General features: G+C 34.0%; 1 protein-coding gene across 11 annotated transcripts in view; it reads left to right on the top strand.

Annotated features, from left to right (window-relative positions):
- Positions 1-27,023, top strand: part of GBE1 (1,4-alpha-glucan branching enzyme 1) — a 167,197-nt gene that overhangs the window by 64,515 nt on the left and 75,659 nt on the right. For all 11 annotated transcript variants that reach the window (XR_015734452.1, XM_087895005.1, XM_087895004.1 and 8 more), the window contains 6 exons: positions 375-544; positions 3,797-3,912; positions 18,118-18,243; positions 21,921-22,056; positions 24,617-24,707; positions 26,499-26,708. Coding sequence is in view for 10 of the 11 variants with exons in the window: in XM_087895001.1 (XP_087751127.1) it covers positions 375-544; positions 3,797-3,912; positions 18,118-18,243; positions 21,921-22,056; positions 24,617-24,707; positions 26,499-26,708 (849 nt within the window). In the remaining variant the exon portion in view is untranslated. The remainder of the gene's footprint in view (positions 1-374; positions 545-3,796; positions 3,913-18,117; positions 18,244-21,920; positions 22,057-24,616; positions 24,708-26,498; positions 26,709-27,023) is intronic.

Raw genomic sequence — 27,023 nt, forward strand, 5'->3', positions numbered from 1 at the left:
ACAGTTGTAATATCTTAGTTGTCACTATGACAAATGTTTCTTTGAGCAAATGACCCTTTTAAGTGAGATAATGTGAACCATAGCATGGTTGCTCTGCTATAGGTTTTGTTTTCTGAAGAAAAACTTTCTTAAGAAAGCTTGGGATACTATTGTTTTCAGCAATTTCATTTTTTAATTTTTTTTTTAATAATTGGGCTTAGTAAGATACAATAGAATAGATGATTTAAACAATTGCTTCCATAGATTTAAATATGTTTAAATATTTAAAGCAGTTAACGAATGACTGTGATATGACAAAACATGAATTTAATTGAATATTGTGTGTGCGTGTGTGTGTGTGTAGCAACTATGTAAATCACATTCTTTTATTGAAGGTATGGTTTATTTCATCGCATATTAAAGAAGATTGAAGAAAACGAAGAAGGTCTCAACAAATTCACAAAGAGTTACCAAACATTTGGAATCAACAGATTCATAGATGGAGGATTATACTGTAAAGAATGGGCTCCTGGTGCAGAAGCAGTGTTTCTCACTGGTGATTTTAGTAAGTATTTTCTAGCGCATATGAGCTTCTTTTATTGCTATAGTGTCTCTAAAATCAGTCCTAATGTAATGGGTTTGCTTTCCATTTTGTTAATAAGTCTCAATAAAACTTTAACTTAAAAACCATGAAATGTACTGGTGCCCTTATGATAGTTACCATGTTACAGTCTGAGTGGGTAGTGACATGGACTATATGGTTGTGTGTAAAAGTTGCAGGCCCTTCTGAAAAAAACTGAATGTTTCAATGAATTCTAGAGTGATCAAAAGCTGACTCAGCCACTAAAAACCAAACAATAATATCTGTTTGCAGAATTGAATGCATAGATGTTATTTACAGATCGAGAAAGAAGAAAATAGTATGTCAGGTGGAAAAACTTAAACTCCTTTTCAGTTAATACTTTTAATATTCCCTTTGGGACAAATAACACTTTTCAAACATTTTCTGTAGCATTCATCTTTTTTTTCATGTAAGTACTTCATGGATGGCTTGGAATGGCCTTTTCAATTCCCTGACTTGAATCACTGAAAATCTGTGGGGATATCTCAAATATTCTGTGCATGTAAGGAAGCCAATGAATCTCTGAACTGAAAGAGTTTTGCAAGGAAGAACAGGAAAAAAATAGAAGTCAGATTATAAATACTCTCAACTGGGTTGTATTTCTATTTAATTCTGTTTCACTGTAGAGGTTATGTCATCTGTTCATTAGGAATTCATTGAGACATACTGTTTGGCCAAGGTATCTAAACTTCTGTATGCAATTATATGTAATTATAAAAGTGCTTAAACTATGTATATACTAGCCATTTTTGCTTTTTTTAAAGAATCACATATATTTCACAGCATACAAACTATATGACTGGGAGTTTAAATTTGGAAAGTATGCAGCAATGGCAAAACTAATAGTATATATACATAATACAGATTTAAATATATATAAGCAAGAATAGTTCTCATACATGCAATGTATCATACAGCATTGTAAATATAACCACAATATGGCTTCTAAGGAGACTTAAATGTCTACAATATGTACAATATGGAAAATTAGCAAATGTACCAAACGTTTAGGGTCCCAATAGTTTCCCCCCTTTTTATTTATTGGTGGAGTTGCTAAATTGGTTTTTTCATATTGTTTTCCTTTTATTAACATTTATACATCATATACACACAGCTACACACTCACAAGAAAAAGAGAGAGATTTCAGTACTAAATAACTAGCTAAAGATTGAAACCTTTTATTGTGCAACAAATAAATCAACGTAATCTGCTATAGTTTCTTTATTTTTAATGTTATACTTTATGCTGTGTGATATATGTGACATAAATCAGATGCTATATGTGGCAGAGTATGGAGAAATTGAAGCATAAAGTTACTTGGCTTTTTCATATTGTACCACATATAGCAGTGATGGCTAACCTTTTTGCTGTCGCATGCCAAAAGCGGGGGAGTGGGGGGCGTGCACGCATGCCCACACTCATAATTCAATGCGCCCTGCCCCCCCACGCATGCACATGTGACCCCCTCCCCCGCTTCCCCTGCTTTTGGCATGTGATGGCACGGTGGACCTGGTAGGCCCGTTTTTCGCCCTCCCCAGGCTCCAGAGGCTTTTTTGGAGCCTGGGGAGGGCGAAAATGGCCTCCCCCCCTCCCCGAGGCCCTCTGGAGGCAGGAAATGGCCCATTTTCTGACTTCCGGTGGGCCCAGAAGGCCGAAAAATTATCTGGCCAGTGCGGTGCATGCATGCTGGAGCTGAGCTAGGGTAATGCTTGCATGTCCACAGATACGTTTCTGTGTGCTACCTGTGGCACGCATGCCAATAGTTTGCCATCACGGACATATAGTATAGAAACATAGTTTAATATAGAGCTAGTTTGGTATAATGATTAAGGCATCAGGCCAGAAACTGGGAAACAGTTCTAGTCTCATATTAGGCACCTTGAACCAGTCAGTCTGTCTCAACCCTAGGAAACTGGCAGACCACTTCTGAAATTTTGCCAAGAAAGCTGTAGAGACTACAGTAGTGTAGGCAGTTGCCAGGAGTCTCATATGACTTGAAAGCATCAAAAGAACAACACACTGTAATTAATCTGATAATAATATTTCTTTCTCTTTCCTGTATTTCTAATACTTTAAGTTATCTAAACAATAGAACATCAATAATCTGAACTAATACTTGTACGATATGATTATATTGAAGCAATATAATGTATTTGGATTTCCAACAATACAAAAAAAAGGATATAGATATATACAGACACATCCATTCATCTCATGATTTGATGAGATTATAGGCTTCTTAACCAAGAAATTGGGAAGCATGCCAAAAAGGGCTCTAGCTTTTGAACTACAATGTGTAGTTGTATTAGGTAATGTGTACTACCTAATAAAGAGGTAGTATTGACATTATAGCTATTTGAAAAGCTATGGGTAAATTATTTTTACACAGATTCTTTCTTATTAACTAAATGAAGAATTTAGCATTCATCACTTTAATTTCTTGAAAATTATAGTGATTGTAGGAATAGTGGAATAACATGATATTCTTAAAATGTCATAGTTCCTGGAGTGGTTCCTATGATTCCTGGAGTCATAGGATTTAAACATAGGAACCTCCTTTTGACACTGATTAAGCTGTCTTTTGTCAAACAGCTAGAAGATTAATCAAACAACTTATTTTATTTATTTATGCATTTATATTTTTGACATACTAAAAGTGATTAAATCAGCTGAACTCTTTGTCTCAAATCAAAAGCTCTCTGAGTTGGGATAGCAATTGTAACTATTTTATGTAGACTCCTTGCATCTATTTTTTCTTCCCTAATGGCCAGGCTTCATGATGGATGAATTACACATTCGGCAAAACTAGGGTCCAAAAGTTATCTAAAAACTGAAAGATTTTTAATTGAAGCACAAGGTCTTCAGAGAATCTCGAAGAGGCAGAATAGTGGAAAGGGTATGAAGATTTAATGTCAAAAATTCTTTATTTCCCAAATAACTATTTAGGGAATTGTGGATTGTATTATTTCATTTTTCATAATTTAACTTTTAGCTTAAAATTAAATTTAACTCTTGTTCTGCTTTGGAACTGCACTGCAAATATTAAAATAATTCCTCAAATATGCAGAAAAGTCCCAAAGTAATATGAGTTGTATAGGGAAAAAAATTGTCAATTTGTCTGTTCCTATTTTTACATACGACCTGTGCAATTTAATGAATATTAACTATTTAATTCATTTTAATTATTATTATAGATAATTGGAATTCATTTTCCCATCCATATAAGAAAATGGAGTTTGGGAAATGGGAATTGTTCATCCCACCTGGACCAGATGGGTTTCGCCCTGTATCTCATGGATCCAAACTGAAGGTGAGTGTTTCAAAAAGACACTTCATTGTTTTATCAATATTTAATTTATTGTCAAATTTCATAATTGAAGTTTTGTAGTATTCAGTTATGTACCACTTAATATTTCAGAGTGAAAATAAAACCTGCAAACAATTTTCTTCACCATAAATTACCAATGTTATTATATAATGAAAAAAATAGATTATTATAAATATAAATGATACATTTATAGCAATTCTGAATGTAAAGGATTCCTCACCAGGATCCACTCCCAGTGATTCAAGTGTTGATTTCATTGTCCTTTTGTGATGCTTGGAGGCTGTGTGGGCCTGGATGGGAAACATCAGGCTTCATCTAAATCCTAGCCTAGCAGGACCAAGTAGCTTTGGGTAAATAGAGCTTCAATATCTGGGAATTTGACATCTGGTTGGGATTACACTACCCTAGGTGAACTTGGTTCATACAGATTCTCAACTCCTGCTTGAAGAGCTGGTGACAGTCACAGTTAGGAGAGCATTGCATAGTTCAGATTGTATGCCAGTTGCAGCCTTTCCTGGATCAGGAGTCCCTGTGCTCAGACATTCAAGCCTCACCATCTTACACTTGGACTCCTGCAATGCACTCTCCATTGAGCTACCCATGATACATTCAGATGCTTCAATTGGTGCAGAGCATGGGCAGTCTTTGGGGCCCCTATAGTAGCCCATGTTACAGAGCTGTTACACAAGCTGCACTACCATATGCCAACTCCCAAATTGCTCTCCTTGAATTTTATTTTGGGCTTAGATCCTAGGACTATGTAAGATATGGTAAATGCTGACTACCTTTCTAGTCAGAACTGACAAGCAAAGCAAAACAAAATTATTGCTGGCTAACACTGGGTGAAATCTGAGATTGTGGAGATCTTAAATACACTAAAATCTCATGTATTTTCACAATTTTGTGAGAACTTTGTCTTTTTAGTATTTTTCTTTTTTAAATATGTAAAGGTTTGTAGATACTGTTCAGGAAATTTAGAGTAGTGCAATGGTCTGAAATGCTGCAGTGCTGCCCTCTTGCATGTGGAAATAATTTTTGCAAGAAGGAGGCACTGGTGAAAATTAAGCCCAACTCAGTCTGAAATGAGTTTACAATAACTTTATGGCCTATTTGTCATAGTAATATATAATTTTCCATTGTTTTTATGTCCCTTTTAGCATCTTTTTAAAAAGGTATAACTGTTTCTATAAATGCATACTAATTAAGTTAAACTTTGCTGTTGCCATCAGTGTAATTACAATCCTAATAAGAAACAAGGCAGCAAATATTAACTTAGAAAAAGATAGTGTGTCAGTGTGATAGGTAGGTAGGTAGGTAGGTAGGTAGGTTGGTAGGTAGGTAGGTAGGTAGGTAGGTAGGTAGGTAGGTAGGTAGGTAGGTAGGTTGGTAGGTAGGTAGGTAGGTAGGTAGGTAGGTAGGTAGGTAGGTAGGTAGGTAGATAGATAGATAGATAGATAGATAGATAGATAGATAGATAGATAGATAGATAGATAGATAGATAGATAGATAGATAGATAGATAGATAGATAGATAGATGATGGATGGATGTTAGAAAGACAGATAGATAGATGATACTGTTATAGTCCAGTTAATTCTTAGATGTTGCTAAACACTAGGGACAAATTATAGGAATATTTTTGGGAAATGCAAATAATACTAAATGAGGCATAATCCTTTACCATTTTTCAAATTAATATATTGAATATAATTCAAAGTTTAATTAAAGGGAATAAGATATATTTTATAAGAATTCCGAAAAGGAAGCTAAATTGGTAACTTGCAAATGTCCTTGAAGACATTTAGGAGAAAAAGCAATAGTCAGGCTGCTTTAATGGAGGAAGAGTACTGATGATTGAGATTTGGTGGAGGGCTAAAAAATGGAGTAAGAATGGTTTGAAATGGACTATGTGGAATCCTGAGCAGGTGTGGTTTGTGCTACTATATTGATTGTTTTAAATGAGTGGAGATTGTGTAATTCCTTTATGGTAATTTTAAAAATCCAAAAGATCATAAAATTAAAAAATGGATTAAAAAAATTGTGTATTTGTGTATATGTATGTGCATACACACACATACGTACTGTCATGTGAAAAAGAAAGTACACCATCTTTGAGTTCCATGGTTTTATGTATCAGGACATAGTAAAAACCACCTCGTCCCTAGCAGTTCTTGAAAATAGGCAAATACAACTTCAGATGAACAACAACACATGAGATATTATACCATGTCATCATTTATTTTACAAAAAGAAAGCCAAAATGGACACGCCTTGTGTGAAAAACTAAGTACATCTTATGATTCAATAGCTTGTAGAACCACCTTTAGCAGCAATAACTTGAATTTATTGTTTTCTTTATCAGTTTATAACATCATTGTAGAAGAATTTTGGCCCATTCTTCTTTACAACATTGCTTCATTTCATTGAGGTTTCTGGGCATTTGTTTATGCACAGCTCTCTTGAACCATAGAACTCAAAGAGGGTATACTTTTTTTCACATGACTATATGTATGTGTGTGTGTGTGTGTGTGTGTGTATGTACACACGGAGGTGGAGCAGAGGTGAAATGTAAAATTTGTTACTACCGGTTCTGTGGGCGTAGCTTGGTGGTGGGGGTAATGTGACTGGGTGGGCGTGGCCAACTGTTGTTTTTCTTAAAACTTTTCAAAGCATTTTTTCTGCAAATGCAAAAAAATGCTTTGAAAAGGCTTTGCTGATCAGGCAACACAGCTGGGATCGTCAGAGCCTTTTCAAAGCATTTTTTAAACCACCCCTTCCACTGAAGAGGTTGCCGAAAAAAATGCTTTAAAAGTCTCTCTGATGATCCCAGCTGAGTTGCCTGATCGTCAGAGAGACTTATAAAGCATTTTTTTTGGCAACCTCTTCAGTGGAAGAGGTAGTTAAAAAAATGCTTTGAAAAGGCTCTGCCGATCAGGCAACATAGCTGGGATCGTCAGAGAGATTTTTAAAGCATTTTTTTCTGCAACCTCTTCCGGGGAAGAAGTGGTTAAAAAATGCTTTGAAAAGGCTCTGACGATCCCAGCTGTGTTGCCTGATCAGCAGAGCCTTTTCAAAGCATTTTTTTAACCACCTCTTCCCCGGAAGAGGGTGCAGAAAAAAATGCTTTGAAAAGCCTCTGACGATCCCAGCTGAGCTGCGCGATCATCAAAAAGCCTCTGATGATCGTGTGGCTCAGCTGGGCATGGTGGGGGGAGCGCAGGGATTTTTGCTACCGGTTCTCCGAACCACCCGCCGCCATCGCTATTGGATCGGGCGATCCGGTCCGAACCAGGAGCATTTCACCCCTGAGGTGGAGGACGTGTTGGATATGTTCACTGCCTTTGGTTGTTTGTAAAAATAATAAAGGGGTATACAAATAAAATAAAATAAAATAATAAAATAAAGTTATTGTTGGGGAAGGGAGAGAGATGCATGATGCACCCAAATCCAATACTTAATTTAGATGAGTGGCACAGCCTGGGATATTAAATTCATATCTGCACTTTTCTTTTTTGAAAATTCTTCTAAAAGTGGAAAAGGAAGAAACAGAAAAAACATTACATTGATTCCAGAATTGATAGCTTAACTTTTATTTCCAGTAATGTTTTTACCAAGGCTCTGCATTCATTATGATTTTGGTACAGGGGAAAAATTACAATACAATACAATTGTTCTCCAATGCGTTTTGAGATTCATGAATGCGGCCATCTCATTAGTAAATTATGTTTACTAATTTACTAAGAATTCCATTAGAAACTCTTTGGAACCTTCAGTTTTTATACTCTTACATTTTAAGAATTATCCTTTTATTCTTACACTCTATTTTTTAGCCTCTTATTGATATCCTCTAATCCTGTGGATGAAATCTTGTGATAACTTTCTCAAAAGATTTTGGAAAATCCAAGTATGTGATATTTACCAGCATTGTCTAAGAACTCTTAAAAGGATAGCGAGACAGGATTTGTCTTTGTAGAAGCTAGGTAGACTGTTCTTGAGCCAAACCTTTATTTTTTTATATTTTGATACTTTTATTAATAATTTCCATCAACTGACCTGAAGAGAAAGTAAACTGGACAGTTTACAGTAACTTTTGTATCATTATGAGTATATTTAAAACTCTGTTCTATATTTATCACTTTATAATCCATGGTTTTGATACTGTTGTTTTATACATTTTAGATATAAATTGAGATTTTATTTGTGTAATTTGTTATGATGCCCCTCTTGGATGTAAGATTAGTATTCACATTGGTTAGTTTTTGATGCCAGATGAAAACTCAGGCTTTTTATTAGGTATAAATATCATTATAGCATTTCTGTAGCTTTGTTTGTTTTTTTGTACATTTGCTCACTGCTCATTGCTTCTGTTGATTTATTAGATTTTGTAATGCTGATTGCTGTGAGTTATTTACTTATGAGCCATGGTGGTGCAGTGCTGCAGGCTATTTCTGTTGGCTGCCAGCTTGCTGCAGTTCTGCAGTTCAATTCTCACCAGCTCAAGGTTAACTCAGCCTTCTATCCTTCCGAGATCAGTAAAATAAGGGCTCAGATTGTTGGGGGCAATATGCTGACTGTAAATTGCTTAGAGAGGGCTATAAAGCACTGTGAAGTGGTATATAAGTCTAAGTGCTAGTGCTATTCTCTGTTCTTCTTGGATAAAGAACAGGATAAGGCTACCTTATTTAAAATCTATTACATTTATTTATTTTACTTTTATCGATGTACATTTAATCTTTCTTTCAATCATAAACTATATAAATTAATAAATAAATGATGTAAATAATGCTGTTGCCAATCATGCCTTTAATTGCTTGATTTTTTCACGTATCTAATTAAATTGCCAGCTTTAGTTATATACACACAAAATATCTCTTAATAGTAATAACCAATTATTATTAACCTCAGATTGTCTATCCATCCATCCATCCATCAACATCCAACTTGAGTATCCAAATAAAAATCCAGGACCGTTTCATTTCTGAAATTCTTATTGTTTATTGAATACATGCATGATACTATTGAGGTAAAACTAACTCTTGGAGCTTCAGGCCCCAGTCCATATTATTAAATAAGGATTTTCCCAGACAAACCCCCAGTCTTTCACATAGACAAAGTAAATAATGGGAACCATCTGCCTCAATTTTTATTTTATTTTTTTTGCTTTAATTTATATGCCGCCCTTCTCCGGAGACTCAGGGCGGCTTACAATGCGTTAAGCAATAGCCTTCATACTTTTGTATATTTATACAAAGTCAGTTTATTGCCCCCACGATCTGGGTCCTCATTTCACCTACCTTTGAAAGGATGGAAGGCTGAGTCAACCTTGAGCCTGGTGAGATTTGAACTTGCAGTAATTGCAAGCAGCAGATGTTAATAACAGTGTTTAGTTCACTGTACTACAGGCTCTTACACACCTGCTAAGGTGTCCTTGAAAAGTTTCTAGACTCTCACAAGCTTCAGTGGAGCTGTAGAAGTTTTATTTCTCCAGTTAACCCATTCGTAACCAACACCTCCCCACTTCCTCTAATGACAAGTAGAAATGATGAGGCACATAGCTGCCAAAGTTTCACTCTTGACACTGTCTGTCTGTCTATGATCTTTTCCTGAATCCTAATGCCAAAAGAAATACACACTCAAAAGGAGACAAAAAGGAAGACAGGAGAGAAATAGACTTAAATTGTTTTGATTTCAAACAAAACAAGTGGGACATATGCATATATGTACAGAGATTTAAAAATTTGAGCATGAAAATTTAGCCCAAGACCATAAGAGTAAGAATACAAGAGAGAAAACACAAGTTAAATTTCTTTCTTTCTTTCTTTCTTTCTTTCTTTCTTTCTTTCTTTCTTTCTTTCTTTCTTTCTTTCTTTCTTTCTTTCTCTTTCTTTCTTTCTTTCTTTCTTTCTTTCTTTCTTTCTTTCTTTCTTTTTTCCTTCCTTCCTTCCTTCCTTCCTTCCTTCTTTCCTTCCTTCCTTCTTTTTTCTTTCTCTCTTTCTGTCATGCCTGACTCACAATCAAGTGATTTTGAGCAGCATATAACAAATTTAAAAATATATAAGTTGATATTCTGAATATTACAAACTTTAAATAATAAAAAAGAGCTAAAAGCAGAATAAATAAATTAGGTGAAGAGGAGGAGTTAATTAACCAGCAGCCATCTCAATATTTTGCCAGTCCACTAGTATCCCCACACCTTCCAAATCAAACAAATGTTGAGGGACTTTCAGAAAGCTAAAGGGTGAGATCAGCCTCAGTTCGGGAGAGGGGGGGGAGAGAAGAATATTCTATAAAGCAGGATACAGCTGAAAAGGCATGCTGCCTAGGATACATTAAATGAAATTCCTTAGTTTCACTCCCGCAGTATGGTGTACTGTATCTGGAGGATAGGCAATCCGGAAGAGGCGGTCCATCAAATATTAGATATAGATATTATAACGTTATAATAATGATAATGATGATAATGAGTATATAGACTCCCAAGTCTAGCAGAATAATTTATTTCTGAACCTGGTTGTAGAACGTTGGAGAAAAGATATAGAATAATAATATGTTTTAAATATTCCAATATCATTTTTCATATACACAAGGGGATCAGTTTTCATTATTCCAATCAACAGAAAGACACTGACTGGAGAAGTAAATGGAGATGGAACATAGGAGGGAAGTCACTACATTTTCTTGGATTAAAAATACTATGGAGAAAAAAATGAAGCAAATTTCTATTATATATTAGTTGGACCAGGCACAAAGTATTGCATCCATTATAGCACTATCTTTTAAGAAGGCCACTGACAAACAGGTGCATGTCTAGAGGGGAGAAACAAAGATGATAAGAGGTCTAGATTGAAGCACTTGTGTGGAATAGTTGGAATTGTTATGCATATTTAACACGGAGAACAGAACACTATTGGGAAATATGATAGCTTATATTCAAGTATTTGAAAGACCCTCATGTAGAAGATGAGCAAAATTGTTCAGAGTTTTTCCAGAAGGCAGGATATTCAGCAATGGCTTGAAATGACAAGAAAATAAATTTCAATGTCTTAACAGTTAGGATTGCTCAATAGTGGAAGACACTTGGATGGGAGTATGTGTCTTTCCTTTACTATAGGGATTTAAGCAGAGACTGGACGGTTATCTGTTGGGAATGCATTATGCACAGAGTTGGACAAACTACCTTCAAGATCTCTTCTAGCTCCTACATTGTATGATTCTAAAAGGGTAATGGCCACACTGGAAGCAAAAACCGTATGCTTTTACCTCATTACATACAGTGCAAGATTTTACCAAATAAGCTCTAACTCATTATCCTCTAAGCAGCAGACTGTGACAGGAAATGTTCCTATTTATGTGCATGGAATTTGTCCATTTCTGTTTTCAGTTTTGTTGAGAAAAAATAGAACTATCCTTTTTCATGGTTTGTCAGTCTGTGAATGCAGGCACAGAAAAAAAGAGGGAAAATAGTTCTGGAATCTTTGAAGGTTTATAGTGGCGAACAGCCCTACCCCTTGTCTTTAAAATGTATTAGAAGCTGAAATTTGTGTCACTGCTAATTATTGCCATGCTGATTGATATATCTCACATTAGTCACATGAATTCATATGCATTTTGCTTTTCATAGTTTTGAATAGAGTTTTCATTTTGGTTAACATAGCCTAGATGAGACTATAGGATTGGATTTGTGTTTTTAATCAATAGACCAGTAATGATACATAAAGTGACATTTAATGCAGAAATAAAATGAGAGAAGATACTGGTTTTTAATCATTCACTAGAATATAGTTTATATGCTTTTTTGAAATAGAAAGCTTCCATTTATTTTTATGAATAGAGTTACATCTCCCTCTTTTGGAAAACGAAGGCATGACTTATTTCAGAGACAAGACTTTGTTACCTTGTACAAGCTTTTTTTTTTGTGTGTGTGTGTGTCTGCCTGTCTGTCTGTCTATATCTATCTATCTATCATCTATCTTAATACATCTCTCTTTTTTCAGTAACATTTAAAGAACACTAATCAATCAGCACCAAAAACTAACCCTTAGTAAATATAAGTTGAATATTAACAGTAAAGGGATTAGGTAAACATTTATTATGACTTTAAAAAGATTGGTGCCATTAATGCAATTATCCAGCTTTTTAAATTACTAATATTCAGAATAGGATTCCATTAACCATGTGGAGATTGGACAAGATTATACAAGAATTCACATGCAGTTTTAAAAATGCAGGTATATACCTTGTTTTCAGTAGGCACCTAGTGAAATCCGTGTATTACCGGAGTAAGATTATTTAACCATATATATGACTTCAGTCAAGAAGGAATTTCTCATAAAGTACGTAGTTATTCAAAGAAATTACTAAAATAATGAAATAATCATGTCTGAGAAAAAAAAGTGTGGCATTTAGATGGTGTGTTTTATCACATTAGAAAATGGGAGCCCCTACTGCTGTCTTTTTTCTTTTCTTTGTTTTTGTACCATATAGCACATGAGTTTGAGAGGTTGCAAAGGCTGAAAGGTATTTACCACTGAAAGTACAGAATATTTGACCAAGGGTATAATTTTAAGGAATGCCTGAAAAGATTAAAATAAATTCATGTTGAAAACAATGGGAATACAAATATGTTCTCATCCCTTGAAATATCTGTTCACAGTAGAATGTGTTACAGAAAAGAGAGCTTTATAATTAAATAAAAACTCAGAGTTATTCAGACAATAGTTTACAGGACAAAAAAAGAAGTTAATCTCTTCTTTTTCTTCTCTTCTGAGATATTTTCTGGATAGTCTGAATATTCTGAAAAAAATAAGTCAACAGATTTGGCATTCGCTGTTCAACACTGTCAAGTATACAGCCAAGATACTACAATGGAGTATGCACTGGAGAAATGTGCTACATCACCATTAACTAGGGGAAATATGGGGGGGGGGGTTTCTCTCTTACATCTAGATGAGATGGGTAGCGCATAAATCTAATAAATAAATAAAATAAAAAGAGTGAAAACTGAAAAAATCAAGATGACCAATAAGAGGAGTGTAGATGAAGATGATCACTACAAATACCTAGGCATCCTACATGCTGACAATGTAATTAAGGCTGACAAGGCAATTAACATTTGGCCAATTCGAGCCATTAGATATACCACTAGAATAGTGAACTGGACTAGGCAGAACCAAGAGCCCTGGAGAGGAAAACCAGAAAAAAATAATGAAATGACTCATTATCTTCATCCTTGCAATGATGTTGACAGACTCTGCTTACCAAGGTAAAAAGATGGGGATGGAATGTTGCAACTGCACCATAGAGGTAAAGAAGAAAAAAGGGTATTGGAAGAATATCTGAAGAATATTGAAGAAGATGCACTGAAGCTAGTATACCATGTAGTCTTATTGAGTACCAGAGAGTCCATACTGCTGTACAAGAATGACTAAATGAAGAATAAAGGAGATACAGCAAGGCAAAATATTACATGGTCAGTACATTAAACAGAAAAGAGAAGAGAGGAGAGGGGAGGAGAGGAGAGGAGAGGAGAGGAGAGAAGAGAAAGCAGATAATAATATGACCTGGCAATGGCTAAGAGTTGAAGAAAGCAGAGGGACTAATTCTGGCGACATGCGATGAAGATTTAAGAACAAAGCCAAAATTGAGAAGACAGCAACTGATAGCAAGTGCCACCTCTGCAAAGAAACTTAAGAAACAGTGAGTCATCTATCTAGCTGATAACAGAATAGAAGAAAAAGTACTGGAGAAAATAATAAAATATAAATACTGCAAATATAAGTAGAATGATTGTTGCAAAAGAAAGCAAAGATAGCACCAAATGTAATAGGTGCCTTGGGTGCAATCCCAAAACCTTGGAGCACCACATCAGCATTGACAAAATCAATTGTAGAAGGCAGCTTTACTTGAAACATCTTGCAATAATACTTTTAATGCTATCAAACAATAATATCTCCCTATTCCAGGACCTTTGGAAGGATTCGATAGGTGGATAAAAATAACAAATCCAGTCTAAACGCCTGGCTGACATTGCAATGAATCTTAATAAGTTATAGCCAAGGTGGCATAATTACCTTATTCTGCTGACCATGCACTTAACTGCTTTTTTTCTCCCAATATTCTCACTACTGCCTCTCTAATTTAAACTAAGAGCAACAGAAATATGACTGCTTATGTAGTGTCCAAGAAGGAATAAAAGTTTTTTCAAAAGAAGCAGAACAATCTTGAGTCGCCTATCAGCAGTTTAATTATACACTCAAAGCAGTGGTGGGTTGCTACTGGTTCGCCCCGGTTTGGACAAACTGGTAGTAGCGGCAGCGGGAGGCTCTGTCCACCCACCCGGACGTCATCAAATATACTCTATATATGGTCAAAGGATTTGCACAGTGTTATAACAGCTATAGGCTAAATTATGTAAAAAAGGGGAAATGGTTATACAAATCCACCCAACATGTACATATATGCCCCATAGGTTTTTCCTTGGGAAAACTTGAAAATTTCATTAATTTTTAAATTGTACTTTTAATATTTTCTTAGTTTTTTACATACATTTAAAGTTGACTGCCATGTTTTAATAAAAATATTAATTAAGCACAGTAATATTGAGCATCTCTGTATTTTTCTGTATGATGCCATATACATTCAGGCATATCTATATATGTGCGTACATGCACAAATATTTGAAAAAGGGGGAAAGTGAGATGCACATATTCCTAAGGGGTTGGTCTGATTGTTTGTGTTTGGCTCTTTTCATGTATTTAATCTATTTTCCTTGGATTTTTTTTTTCAATCTATATATCAATATGATACTCTTGGTTCTATGTTTACTTCTATTTGCCTCTTGTTTTGAATACAAGTTAGGAAATGTGATCAGGGGAATAAGTTCTTCAGAAGAGTCCTTCAGTTCTTTTTTGCTAGATAGGAATCGTCTTTGTTTTGTGTAGCTTTCTTCATCCACATATCCAAATATACATTTTAATAAATATATAATAACTTGAAAAGAGAAATTGAATAATTTTTACTGCTATCTGCCCTCCTAGTCAGAGAGGCCAGTTGCCACTGCCAAACAATTTCAAAATGTCTTTGGCAAAAATTCTTGCCAAAGCCTCCTGACTAAATTCAACAGCCAAAATATAACATGGGGTACAAAGAAGATGATCTAGATTATTGGATAGGACTGCCAGTATCCCTCAGTTTTGCAGTTCTGGAATTCCAACTTCACAATTAGCATTGCTATAAATATTGCTTATTTTTGGAAGTTTTAATGGTGCTTATTTCACTGGCTCTGAACATGCGAGGCAGAGCCTGGAATGACTCTTCTGCTAATGGAAATTGTGTAATAATGGTACCATATAAGAAAAAATGTGCTTTCATATATTGACAGTTCATTAAAGAATGATAAACATCAATAAATAGACCTTTTTTTTAAAAAAAAAAATGCAGTCTACTGTTCCAAAACTTGCAGGAATCTGTGCTTTATAATTTACTTGTTCTTATGGGTGAAGATTGGCCAAGTAAGCTGATGATATCAAGCTATTCAGGCTAAGATAATCAGTAAGGTTTTGTGAAGAATTCTAATACAATCTTGAAAGTGAGTGAATAAGCCTTGCTATTGCCAATATTTCAATTGTAATGTGAATCACAGTGGCTCTACAACTCCAAACTTTACATATATATCTGTGAAATCTGAGCTAGAAGAGATTGATCAGAAAAATGATTTTGGAGTCATGATGGATAGCTCAATGAAAATATCAACCAACTGCAACTGCCGTAAACAAGCAAATTTGATGCTTGGAATCATTGGGAATTGAAAATAAAGCTGTGACTATAGTAATGTCTTTATATAAATACATTGTAAGACTGCACTTGGAACAATATGAATAGTTTTAGTCACATGTCAACAGAGAAAAATGCAACATGTATACAAATATTATTAGAATATTGTTTAAAAATAAAGCGTTTGCAACTAACTTTTTAGCTTGATGTGAAGAAGAGCATTGAGAAACATCGTTGTTTATTAGTTGTGGTAATGACCTTCATTTGTTATTCAAAAGGAAATTTACATAAATCATAGTCAGAGGCTAGTACTTTTAGTGGCTTTTGAGTGCAAGAAGACATATATTAAATAGCAACTATAATGGAGCAAACATTATTTATTCATGAAATTTATCTGGTAAAACAATCATAGCCTTTTAAATTAGCAACATTCAGTGATGTAACCAAAGCATGTCAAAAGAGACTTTTCTTGATGGAATATGTGGAATAAAACTATGCTTGATGGAATAGAACTATTATATTAAGTATCAATGATTAACAAAGCACCATCGTGATCTTAAGGACCATGATGTTCCATAGAGTTTGGGCAGCCACAGAAAAAAACTGCTTCCAATCCCTGAGTCTCCTAACATACCACATTCTATTGTGTTGAATGATCATATTCTAAGTGATAATAATATAAAAAAATAAGAGAAAGGAATTTTTTTGGAACTCTTATCACTAATTGTTTAATATATTTGTATGCTGTGCCTGATACATTCTTAGTATGAAGAATGTGTCAAGCAAGTGTTGGCAAATGTGACTGTTAAGTAAATGAGTAAAATACAACTAGAATTCAGGGGCTATCATCATGATAAATACTCTTTGTGTGGAACAGCTTTAATATAAATATGCAAATATTGGAGGCTGGCTATTTACAAGGAACCTATATAAGACACAATTATCTCTATCTCTGCAATTTATAATATTCCATTAAGCTGGTATTTCAGTGATACACTAGATTTTACGCAAAGTGTGCTGAGTATTCCGAAAAAACATGAAACAGATAAAAAACTAAAATCACAAAACTATGGGCACCTTTTTATCACACCTGCTGAGGTTTTTTTCTGTTGTAAAGAAACCCCCCCCATATTTTATATTATTTTTATTCAGTATGAGTCAAATTATAGTATAAGTCAAGCTTGTATTGGGTTTTACTATCATAAATAACATTCTTAATAAAAAATATATTAAGAAAAAATTAATAGAAATACAAAAACCAGACAAATTAGGCATAAATGCTTGAATTGGAAAAAAAAAATGTACAGCTCGTCATTCAACTGCAAACCAAACTCAGTCTTTCTGTCTTAATTCATACAAAAAAATTCTGAACAAAGCTACTTTCCTACTTTCTAATATGAAAGCAGTTAAGCTATAAATTATAAATAAATAATTAGAATGGGGGGTTGAATAAAATGTGCAGAAAAAAAAGAGAAAGAATGTAGAAAAGAAATAAATAGGAAGTGACTTCCTTTAGCACAACCATTATAAACATGTTTAATAATGATTAAACTTCTATGTGGTTATAAACAGAGATCTGTTCATCCCATGTCCCATCACTTATCTGTAAGTAAATGCATAGAATATTAACTTTTCAATCCTGGTGTCAGCAAAAAATCCAAAAGCAATTGTCAGAACTTTGCAAAAAAAAAAAAAAAAAAACTTTGTTGAAATAAACTATTTATAGTATTTCCTTTTACAAACAGTCTTAATCTTTACTTCAATCAAATATTGTTGTAGTTTCTGATTTCTTTTCAATTCTTCTTTATCCCATTGCGTAGATATTTTCAAGGCTGTAACAAGCCTCTTTTGTAGATTCAATTAAAAAAACATTTCTAGGTAATTCTTTTGGTTTGTTATTTGTATTTCTCTTTTCATTTTTAAAACTTAAGCCAGTTTCTTTTGTCTATCCAATAAAACATACTTTATTATAATTCTCTTTTATCTGTATGTAGGCATCTCATGGCTTGCTTTTTGAAGGAATGTAAAGGGTGAATAAGTAACCCCTTGTTTTATTTCCATATTTACAGGCAAGGAAAAATACTGAATCTGTAATATTATCTCCAATGTGTACTTTCAGTGGCAGCTGAGACAGTTAATATTGGGCTATTGTGAAAGTGCAGTTCAAAAGTTATATATAGAAATAGGATTTGAGCTGGAATATCATGTCTGAAAATATCAAGCAGAATTTGTTCCTAATTGTGTGTATGTGGTTTGGTTTAAGTGTAAAATAACCTGTAAATATTTTCAAACACTATGGTACTGAGAAAAGGAATACTTTAAATATGGTATTGATGTTTACAATCACAGCTATATCATTTATACTTCCAATCGTAATTTAATTTCCATACTTTCTCATTACTTTTTGAATTTTTTAGTTGGTGATAAGAACCAAAACTGGAGAGATCCTTTATCGCATTTCTCCTTGGGCTAGATACGTAGTTCGTGAGGGTACCAACGTGAATTATGATTGGATTCACTGGGAGCCATCAACTCCATATAAAGTAAGTTATTAAATTAACTGTGATCTATTTCTTATAAATTTTGATATTTTTATACATGTCAGTAGGCTTTTTTCTTAAAGTTTGTAAACTCTCTTAGAGAGTTACATGGAGAAAGAATTATATTTTTATATGTAGAATATTGTTTATTAGAAGGGCAAACTGTGCACTTTCCTATATATATTATGCATGTGTATGTGTGTGTGTACACACACACACACACACACACACACACACATATATATATGTGTGTGTATATACACACACACACACACACACACACACAGAGCAACACACATTTATACTTGCAAATTGTTAAAGGTATTTTATATGTGTATCAATCAAAGGTAGTCCCTAGTTTATCTTATTTGTGCTGAAAAATTAAGGCTGGCCAGATCTAGATGGAAGACATTCAGACTGTAGGTTGTTTTCTTTAAAAACCCTAGAAGAAAGTAATGGCAAACTACCTCCACACTGTTGCCAAGATAGCATTTCCAGGAATTAAATTCAGGAAACTTTAATGAGTGCTGAGTTGCTTCAGTATATTGCCTGGTAGAAGGTAGCCACTTATAGTGGGGCAAAAAAGTATTTAGTCAGCCACCAATTGTGCAAGTTCTCCCACTTAAAAAGATGAGAGAGGCCTGTAATTGTCATCATAGGTAGACCTCAACTATGAGAGACAAAATGAGAAAACAAATCCAGACAATCACATTGTCTGATTTGGAAAGAATTTATTTGCAAATTATGGTGGAAAATAAGTATTTGGTCACCTACAAACAAGCAAGATTTCTGGCTCTCACAGACCTGTAACTTCTTCTTTAAGAGGCTCCTCTTTCCTCCACTCATTACCTGTATTAATGGCATCTGTTTGAACTTGTTATCAGTATAAAAGACACCTGTCCACAACCTCAAACAGTCACACTCCAAACTCCACTATGGTGAAGATCAAAGAGCTGTCGAAGGACCCCAGAAACAAAATTGTAGACCTGCACCAGGCTGGGAAGACTGAATCTGCAATAGGCAAGCAGCTTGGTGTGAAGAAATCAACTGTGGGAGCAATAATTAGAAAATGGAAGACATACAAGACCACTGATAATCTCCCTCAATCTGGGGCTCCACGCAAGATCTCACCCCGTGGGGTCAAAATGATCACAAGAACGGTGAGCAAAAATCCCAGAACCACACGGGGGGACCTAGTGAATGACCTGCAGAGAGCTGGGACCAACGTAACAAAGGCTACCATCAGTAACACACTACGCCGCCAGGGACTCAGATCCTGTATTGCCAGACGTGTCCCCCTGCTTAAGCCAGTATATGTCCAGGCCCGTCTGAAGTTTGCTAGAGAGCATTTGGATGATCCAGAAGAGGATTGGGAGAATGTCATATGGTCAGATGAAACCAAAGTAGAACTGTTTGGTTGAAACACAACTTGTCGTGTTTGGAGGAGAGAGAATGCTGAGTTGCATCCAAAGAACACCATACCTACTGTGAAGCATGGGGGTGGCAACATCATGCTTTGGGGCTGTTTCTGCAAAGGGACCAGGACGACTGATCCGTGTACAGGAAAGAATGAATGGGGCCATGGATCGTGAGATTTTGAGTGCAAACCTCCTTCCATCAGCAAGGGCATTGAAGATGGAACGTGGCTGGGTCTTTCAGCATGACAATGATCCCAAACACACTGCCCGGGCAACGCAGGAGTGGCTTCGTAAGAAGCATTTCAAGGTCCTGGAGTGGCCTAGCCAGTCTCCAGATCTCAATCCCACAGAAAATCTTTGGAGGGAGTTAAAAGTCCGTGTTGCCCAGCGACAGCCCCAAAACATCACTGCTCTAGAAGAGATCTGCATGGAGGAATGGGCCAACATACCAGCAACAGTGTGTGCCAACCTTGTGAAGACTTACAGAAAACATTTGACCTCTGTCATTGCCAACAAAGGATATATAACAAAGTATTGAGATGAACTTTTGATATTGACCAAATACTTATTTTCCACCATAATTTGCAAATAAATTCTTTCCAAATCAGACAATGTGATTGGCTGGATTTGTTTTCTCATTTTGTCTCTCATAGTTGAGGTCTACCTATGATGTCAATTACAGGCCTCTCTCATCTTTTTAAGTGGGAGAACTTGCACAATTGGTGGCTGACTAAATACTTTTTTGCCCCACTGTAGAAGTGGTAGTGCTGCCTGTATCAAACTGGAAGAAGTGTTTTCATGCTTCCCTAATACTGTTTGAAAAGTTAACCTGATGAATCCACAGGATGCTGTCACTCCCCCCCCCCCCTCACTTATAAATGAAGGCACATAGTATCTCTATAACAGTGCTGTATTTTGAGATTCAGTTTCAGTCTTTCCCCCATAGTATAATAGATGTTGATGAAGTACTTAGGTCAACTGAAGAACCTATTGGGAATATTAAAGTGAGTGAGTTTTATTACTGTGATTATTCTGAAGAATCTAAATTTCCAGTTCATTCAAACAACTTTAAATATAATTTTATTCATTATTTATATGGAGAGTAACATAGACTACAAAAGGAAAACACTTTCTTTACAAAATTAAATTTATAACAGTGCACAGAGCACCTGCATCTGTTTTTTATCCTTTTCAAAACCAAATAAAAATTGTCAAATATACTTAAGCCTTTCTGTGATTTGCTGCCAGCCTTTAATCTTACAAACTCTGTGAACTTTCACATTTCAAAAAGCATTCCATATTTCAGTAATTCAGCTCTGTATGATAAGCAATATTGATTTATGCAACTTGCATGCAATTACAACTTGTTTAGCAGTCAAGAGACTTGTTATTAATTTTGGATGTTCTTTCTACAGTATTCCTGCTAATAGGCTCAGTAAATTAATCTTTCATTTATTGATAGGAAAGAAAGATGAGAACTGAGGACTGGGATGCAATGGAGTGGAAAGGACAATATAAGACGTTCAGTGGATAATGTTTCCAATATAAATAGTACAGGAACCAATAAACTTTAAAAATATGTCCCAGTTTTTAAACTGTCTTTCCAGGAACCTAGGATTTTCCTAAAAGCATTATTTGCTGACAAAAATAGTAATGATAAATAATGCCATTATAATTCTTCTACACAGTAAAAGAGAATTGTATCTATTCTGTGTAATGTTCTTCAAGTTAATGATGAAATTTAATATCTTGTGAATTTTGAATAGAAGTTTGCTTACTAATTATTTGGTCAAAACATTTGGTCAAATTGAGATAGTATGAATTTTCTGACCAGAGGAATTTTAATACATTATTCACAAAGAATTCTCTGACCTTAAAAAAAATTAGAAATCTAAGTAGCCAATGTATATTTTGCCTTTGCAATATCTGCCTGGCTGGAGCATCTGCAATGATAGTTTCACCCAGATGATCAAATACCTGTCGCATTTTAATGTGCATTGCAAGCATGTAAAAATGAGTAAACTTTTGCTTAACTGTACCTACAATTTTGAAACCAACAACATTTCCTGTGGATGTTCCTGGATTAAATTATGTCCCATGGGAGCTTTGGAGAAAGGAATTTGTGCACATTAAATTGCTCTCAATATCTTGTATTTATATAAAATTTAATGTGGTGGTTTAGATTTTAACATGTCCATTCTTGTCTAAGAAAACTAACAGCTTTCAGATTTTTATTCTTAAACTATTTTTTTTCTTGTGTAGTGGAAACATCCCATTCCTAAGAAACCCAAAAGTGTAAGAATCTATGAATCACATGTGGGAATTGCTTCCCCTGAAGGGAAAATAGCTTCATATAAAAACTTTACATACAATGTGCTTCCAAAAATCAAAGATCTTGGTAAGTGATATCTGTGGCTTCTTTTGAGATAAATTTTAATGACTCCTGTGTTTTTATTAGAAAGTTCATTTCAAAAGTCTCCATATTGATTTTTAATACATCACCTCAGTGCATTTTAATGTGGGATACATGTATTTTTTTTTAGAAAGCTACTAAAGGCAAGATGCTGTTGATAATATATTTATGTAAAGAGCCACATCCAGAAGTAAATTGCTAGTTCAATTTACTAATCAAGTTGCATGTAACTTCCAGCATCTGTGAGTAGCCATGCTTTGAGAAATCCTGTAGCACAGGGGAAGTGCCAGAAGATTGGAGAAGAGCCAACATTGTGACAATATTTAAAAAAGTGAAGAAAAGAGGAATTTGAAGACTATTAACCAATCAATTTGATGTAAACACCTGGGAACATTCTAGAAAAAAATAAGCAGTGGGTTTGCAAGCACTTAGAAGAGTGTTTGTCAAAAACTAGCATAGATCATCCTAGACAATTAATGAATCTATGGAATGCTATGAATATACTTAGACTTCATAACTCATTTGATAAAGTATATCACAGCCTCCTTTTTGATAAATAGGATCAGTGTGGGATGGATTACCAGATGGATTCACAGTTGACTGAACAACCGTAGGCAACACGTAGTTCTTTATGCCCACATAGATGAAAGTCTGCAGTTTCTTATCTTAGGGTTTAGTTCTGGGTTCAGGACTCTTTAATATCTTTATAAATGACCTAGAAAAGGAAATTAAAAAGGTATTCATAAAATTTGTTGATGTCACAAAGTTGGGGAAAAGATCACACAGGTAGTCCTAATGAATTACAGAAAACAGGCTCAAAATTCAAAAGATCTTGATAGATTTGCACTTGAATTGTTGAACATAAAGGTAAGAAATGTAAGGTTCTCCAATTACTTTATATTTTTAATTTAAATAAGAGATAGCTAAGAGCCATGACAATGGTTTTCCAAAACATAATCAGAAACATGGTGTGAATTTATTCTCCGGAGCATCTGAAGATAAGAAAGAACCAATGAGTGTAAGCTTAACAAAGACAGATCCAAATAAGGATGAATTTCCTGAATGTGAGTGCTCTTAGGCAATAGAACAGTTCCATCATTGGAAATTTTCAAGAAAAGACTGGGAAAAAAACAGACCTCCAAGATCCCTTCTGACTCTGTGACTATGATACAAATACAATAATTAGAACTAATATTGAAAATTGATTTGTAATTTTTGATTCTTGATGAGTGTTTATTTATTATTAAAATTTTATACCAACTGATCTCCCCTATTATAAAGCAAACCTTTATAGGTTATAAAAAGACAAATAGAAAAATAATTAAAATATAAAGCTATACAAATAAATTTTTAAAACTTTACCCCCAAAAAATCTAAGAGATGGATGGGACTGGGAAACTGGATGAAAATTGTCCAGACAGATTGGATCCAATGTTGGTTCTTGAGGAGGGGGAAGACCAAAGAGGCAGACCAATTTAAAATTTAGCATGATTCTATTAGAAGCATCAATAACTGATTGAAAAAATGTCTGTAATTTAATACTACAGTTAGTTATAAACATTGATTTTTAGAAGTAAACAATATAGATACAACATGTTTTTTTTACAGAACAATCTTTTAAAATTGCAATTTAAAATCACTCCATCCGTCTGATAACAGGAAATAAATAAATATGACACCACACCATAAATAAGACTATAGGTAGTCATATAAAACTAAATTAAGGTTTAAGTGAAATAGTTTTAATCAAAGATTTTAATTAATGCTGATACTAAGTGCTAATACATAAAGTAATATAAAATGGTTATGTCCACAGACAAGTTTGACCTGTAATTCATTCTTCACCAATAATTCTTGCTTGGTTGTTAAAGGGGACATATATATGCTTTTATAGATGTTGGCTTCATTGCTTTAGTAAAAGTTTTCTTTTAAATAGGTGTGGTTTCATCATTAAATTATACTTTTCCCTTCAGATTTACTTCATTAACATCGTATAAAATATTTTGAGTGGGATAAGGGACAAATAGAAACATTTTCTTTTTCTTTTTCTTTGGTGCTCTGAACTTTCAGTAAATTTCAGATCAAACTTATGCTTCTTTAACATTTGTTTTTTTAAAGAGATTCCTTGAGGGAAATAAATTTGGAGGAAAAAATGTCAATTAGAAATGGAAATGTTTGAATCATTAAGAAAAAAAGCACGAAGTTTAATATGTGTATAGTCAGTTACTTTTATGATTAACACTGTAAATATCAAAAGTGCAGTTTAAGTTCAGAGCATGCACATTGGGATACTTAATGTTCTAAAGTCAAATTACAATTATATTTGCATATTATATATTTCTTAGTAAAAGGCCAATATTTCAATGCACTTAAAAGATTGCTTCAAATGTCGGCTATCCCAGTTTTGATTTTAAAAAAATGCTTCTTTTGTGCTTAACTTATATCTTGATAAATATAGATAATCTTGACCAAAATCAATTGTAATATTGGCCACTGTTTTCTTTAAAAAGCACTGTTGCAATCACTAATTTTCTTCTACAAACAGGATATAACTGTATTCAGTTGATGGCTGTGATGGAACATGCTTACTATGCAAGTTTTGGTTATCAGATCACAAGTTTTTTTGCAGCATCAAGGTATGCTTTATTATTTTTGCTGTTTTTATTCTTTTTTCCTCTTCATAGGAAAAAAATATCAGAAAGATCTAAACCAATGAAAAAGGTTGACAAACTTGATCAGGGAGGTATATGATGGACTGTGTTCATAATTTCAGCAGTTGTAGCCACCAATGAACTTACAGTCCAAAATGGAACAATATTTCAGTGACTGTCACCCTTACATATTACAAACAATAGGAATATGGTCCGATATTGATTCATTGATATCAAAGTGCTTGATAAAAGGCAGCTTCTGCAATTTTCAACTTTTCTTATAAAGCCATTTGATTAATAAATAAATATTTCTGAACATAAGAAAGAAACTGAGGAAAGTAGTAGTAAAGCTGAAAACATTTTAGGGGCTTGAGTTTTTAATCCTACACCTCAATAATTGTTCATTTCAGTTGGAAGAATGTATATTCTCCACTCCCAGATTTCAAAATCTCTATGAATGACAGCAGTGTCCAAATAAAAAGTTGGGAACGAGGCAATGTGAGGGAATGTATACTGAATTACTAAATTATTTTAAATAAATGAATATTTTTATTGACCTGTTTTAATTGTTTTGTTTTCTTTCTTGGGACCAGGATCAAGATAATATACAATAAAATAGATTTTACTTTTAATTCATTATCCATGTAGATTTCTTCAAAAACATGGAATAGTTTGTTTCTCTACTCTGTCAGAAGACTTATTGTTTTCAGAAATGAAAGATAATTAGGGGAACATGCACAAAATACATTAGTTTTGGATTGATTGAAGAAAGCCACTGTAATTTGAAAAAAAAATCCTGTATAATATAGATTTATTTATAACTATAATTAATTCTAATAATGTTGTAAACTAAATCTCTTTTATATTTAGAAATATTAAAGAGTTTTAAAATAAATATTCAAGCATAAAGCATATGACCTTTCACATTAGGTAAACACAGTTGTTTGCTAAGTTACATTGTTAATTGCTTGAGTATCATTGTAGATTCAAAGCTGTCTGAAATCTAATGGCTGCCAGCTCTGCATTTATAATCAAGAGTTCTATCACAAGATACTGTATTTGAGATTAGAACAAGCTATCTTTGTAGCTACAGCTTGTCCTTCCAGCTTTTTTTTTTTTTTACTGAAATTCCATTTCTAGATACATTCAACATACACTGCATATGGTGCTGAAATTAAAGCTGCTAAAAACGTACTCTTCTAAAAGTCAGTTTGAATGTGAACTAAGTTATAATTTCCTTTTGAAATGACTGAAAAGTGATGCAAATTAAAATTTCACTCTTTCATTTCTGTGGTACTTTTTACTTGTGAAGTGCTTACAGTCTATATCTCATATGTTCTTCACAGCATTCATATGAGAGACATTGAATTTACTTTTTTCCTATGACTTCAGAAAGTATCTAATGATTTGCTTAAGGCCTCCCAGTGAGTTATTTTTTCACCTTCTTTCTTTTACTCTGAGAGTCAGATCAGTATACTAGCATATAAACAAAGAAAATGTAAATTTTATTGAGTTAATACTCTGTATAGGTTAAACTGTTGTTTGTTTAGCCTAGGATTATATCACATGATTGATGTGCCTTTTATAATCATATCAGTCTTACCACTTGATTTTCTTAAGCTTAAATAGATAAAATATCTTCTATTCCTCCCTAAAATGCTGTCATTAAATAAGAGTTACAGTTCTAGTGAATCATAATAGTACTAATCATGCTGATTTTTTTTTAAAAAAAATCAATGTTATATACAATTAATTCTAAATGTTTATACATTTTAGTCGATACGGCACTCCAGATGACTTAAAGGAACTGATTGATGTTGCCCACTCAATGGGAATCACAGTTCTATTAGATGTTGTACACAGTCATGCATCAAAGAATTCTGAAGATGGCCTGAACAATTTTGATGGTACTGATTCTGCATTTTTCCATTCTGGTCCTAGAGGAACACACGTTCTTTGGGATAGCCGACTTTTTGACTATGCAAAGTAGGTATAAATAATACGATAAGTGCATCTAATTAATTTACATACATATAATCTATAGGTCATTTGTTTTCATCCAATTATTAATGTATTATTGTGGCTCTTTAAGAGCAGCAACATTAAAAGCTTGTGAAAGATGCTGCATAACTTATCCAAGAGAATTTAATAGCTGGGCTTTGACAAGCAATTTAGCCAATTCGATTCACAGATGAATGTTTGTCTGATTGTGAAAATTAAAGTATCAGATAAAACTGTTTACTGTATTTTTCGGAGTATAAGACACACTTTCCCCACCCCTAAAAGAGGCTGAAAATTTGG

The sequence above is a fragment of the Pantherophis guttatus genome, chromosome 5 (genome assembly GCF_059756535.1).
Source record: "Pantherophis guttatus breed Tessera chromosome 5, ASM5975653v1, whole genome shotgun sequence".
Lineage (NCBI taxonomy): Eukaryota > Metazoa > Chordata > Lepidosauria > Squamata > Colubridae > Pantherophis > Pantherophis guttatus.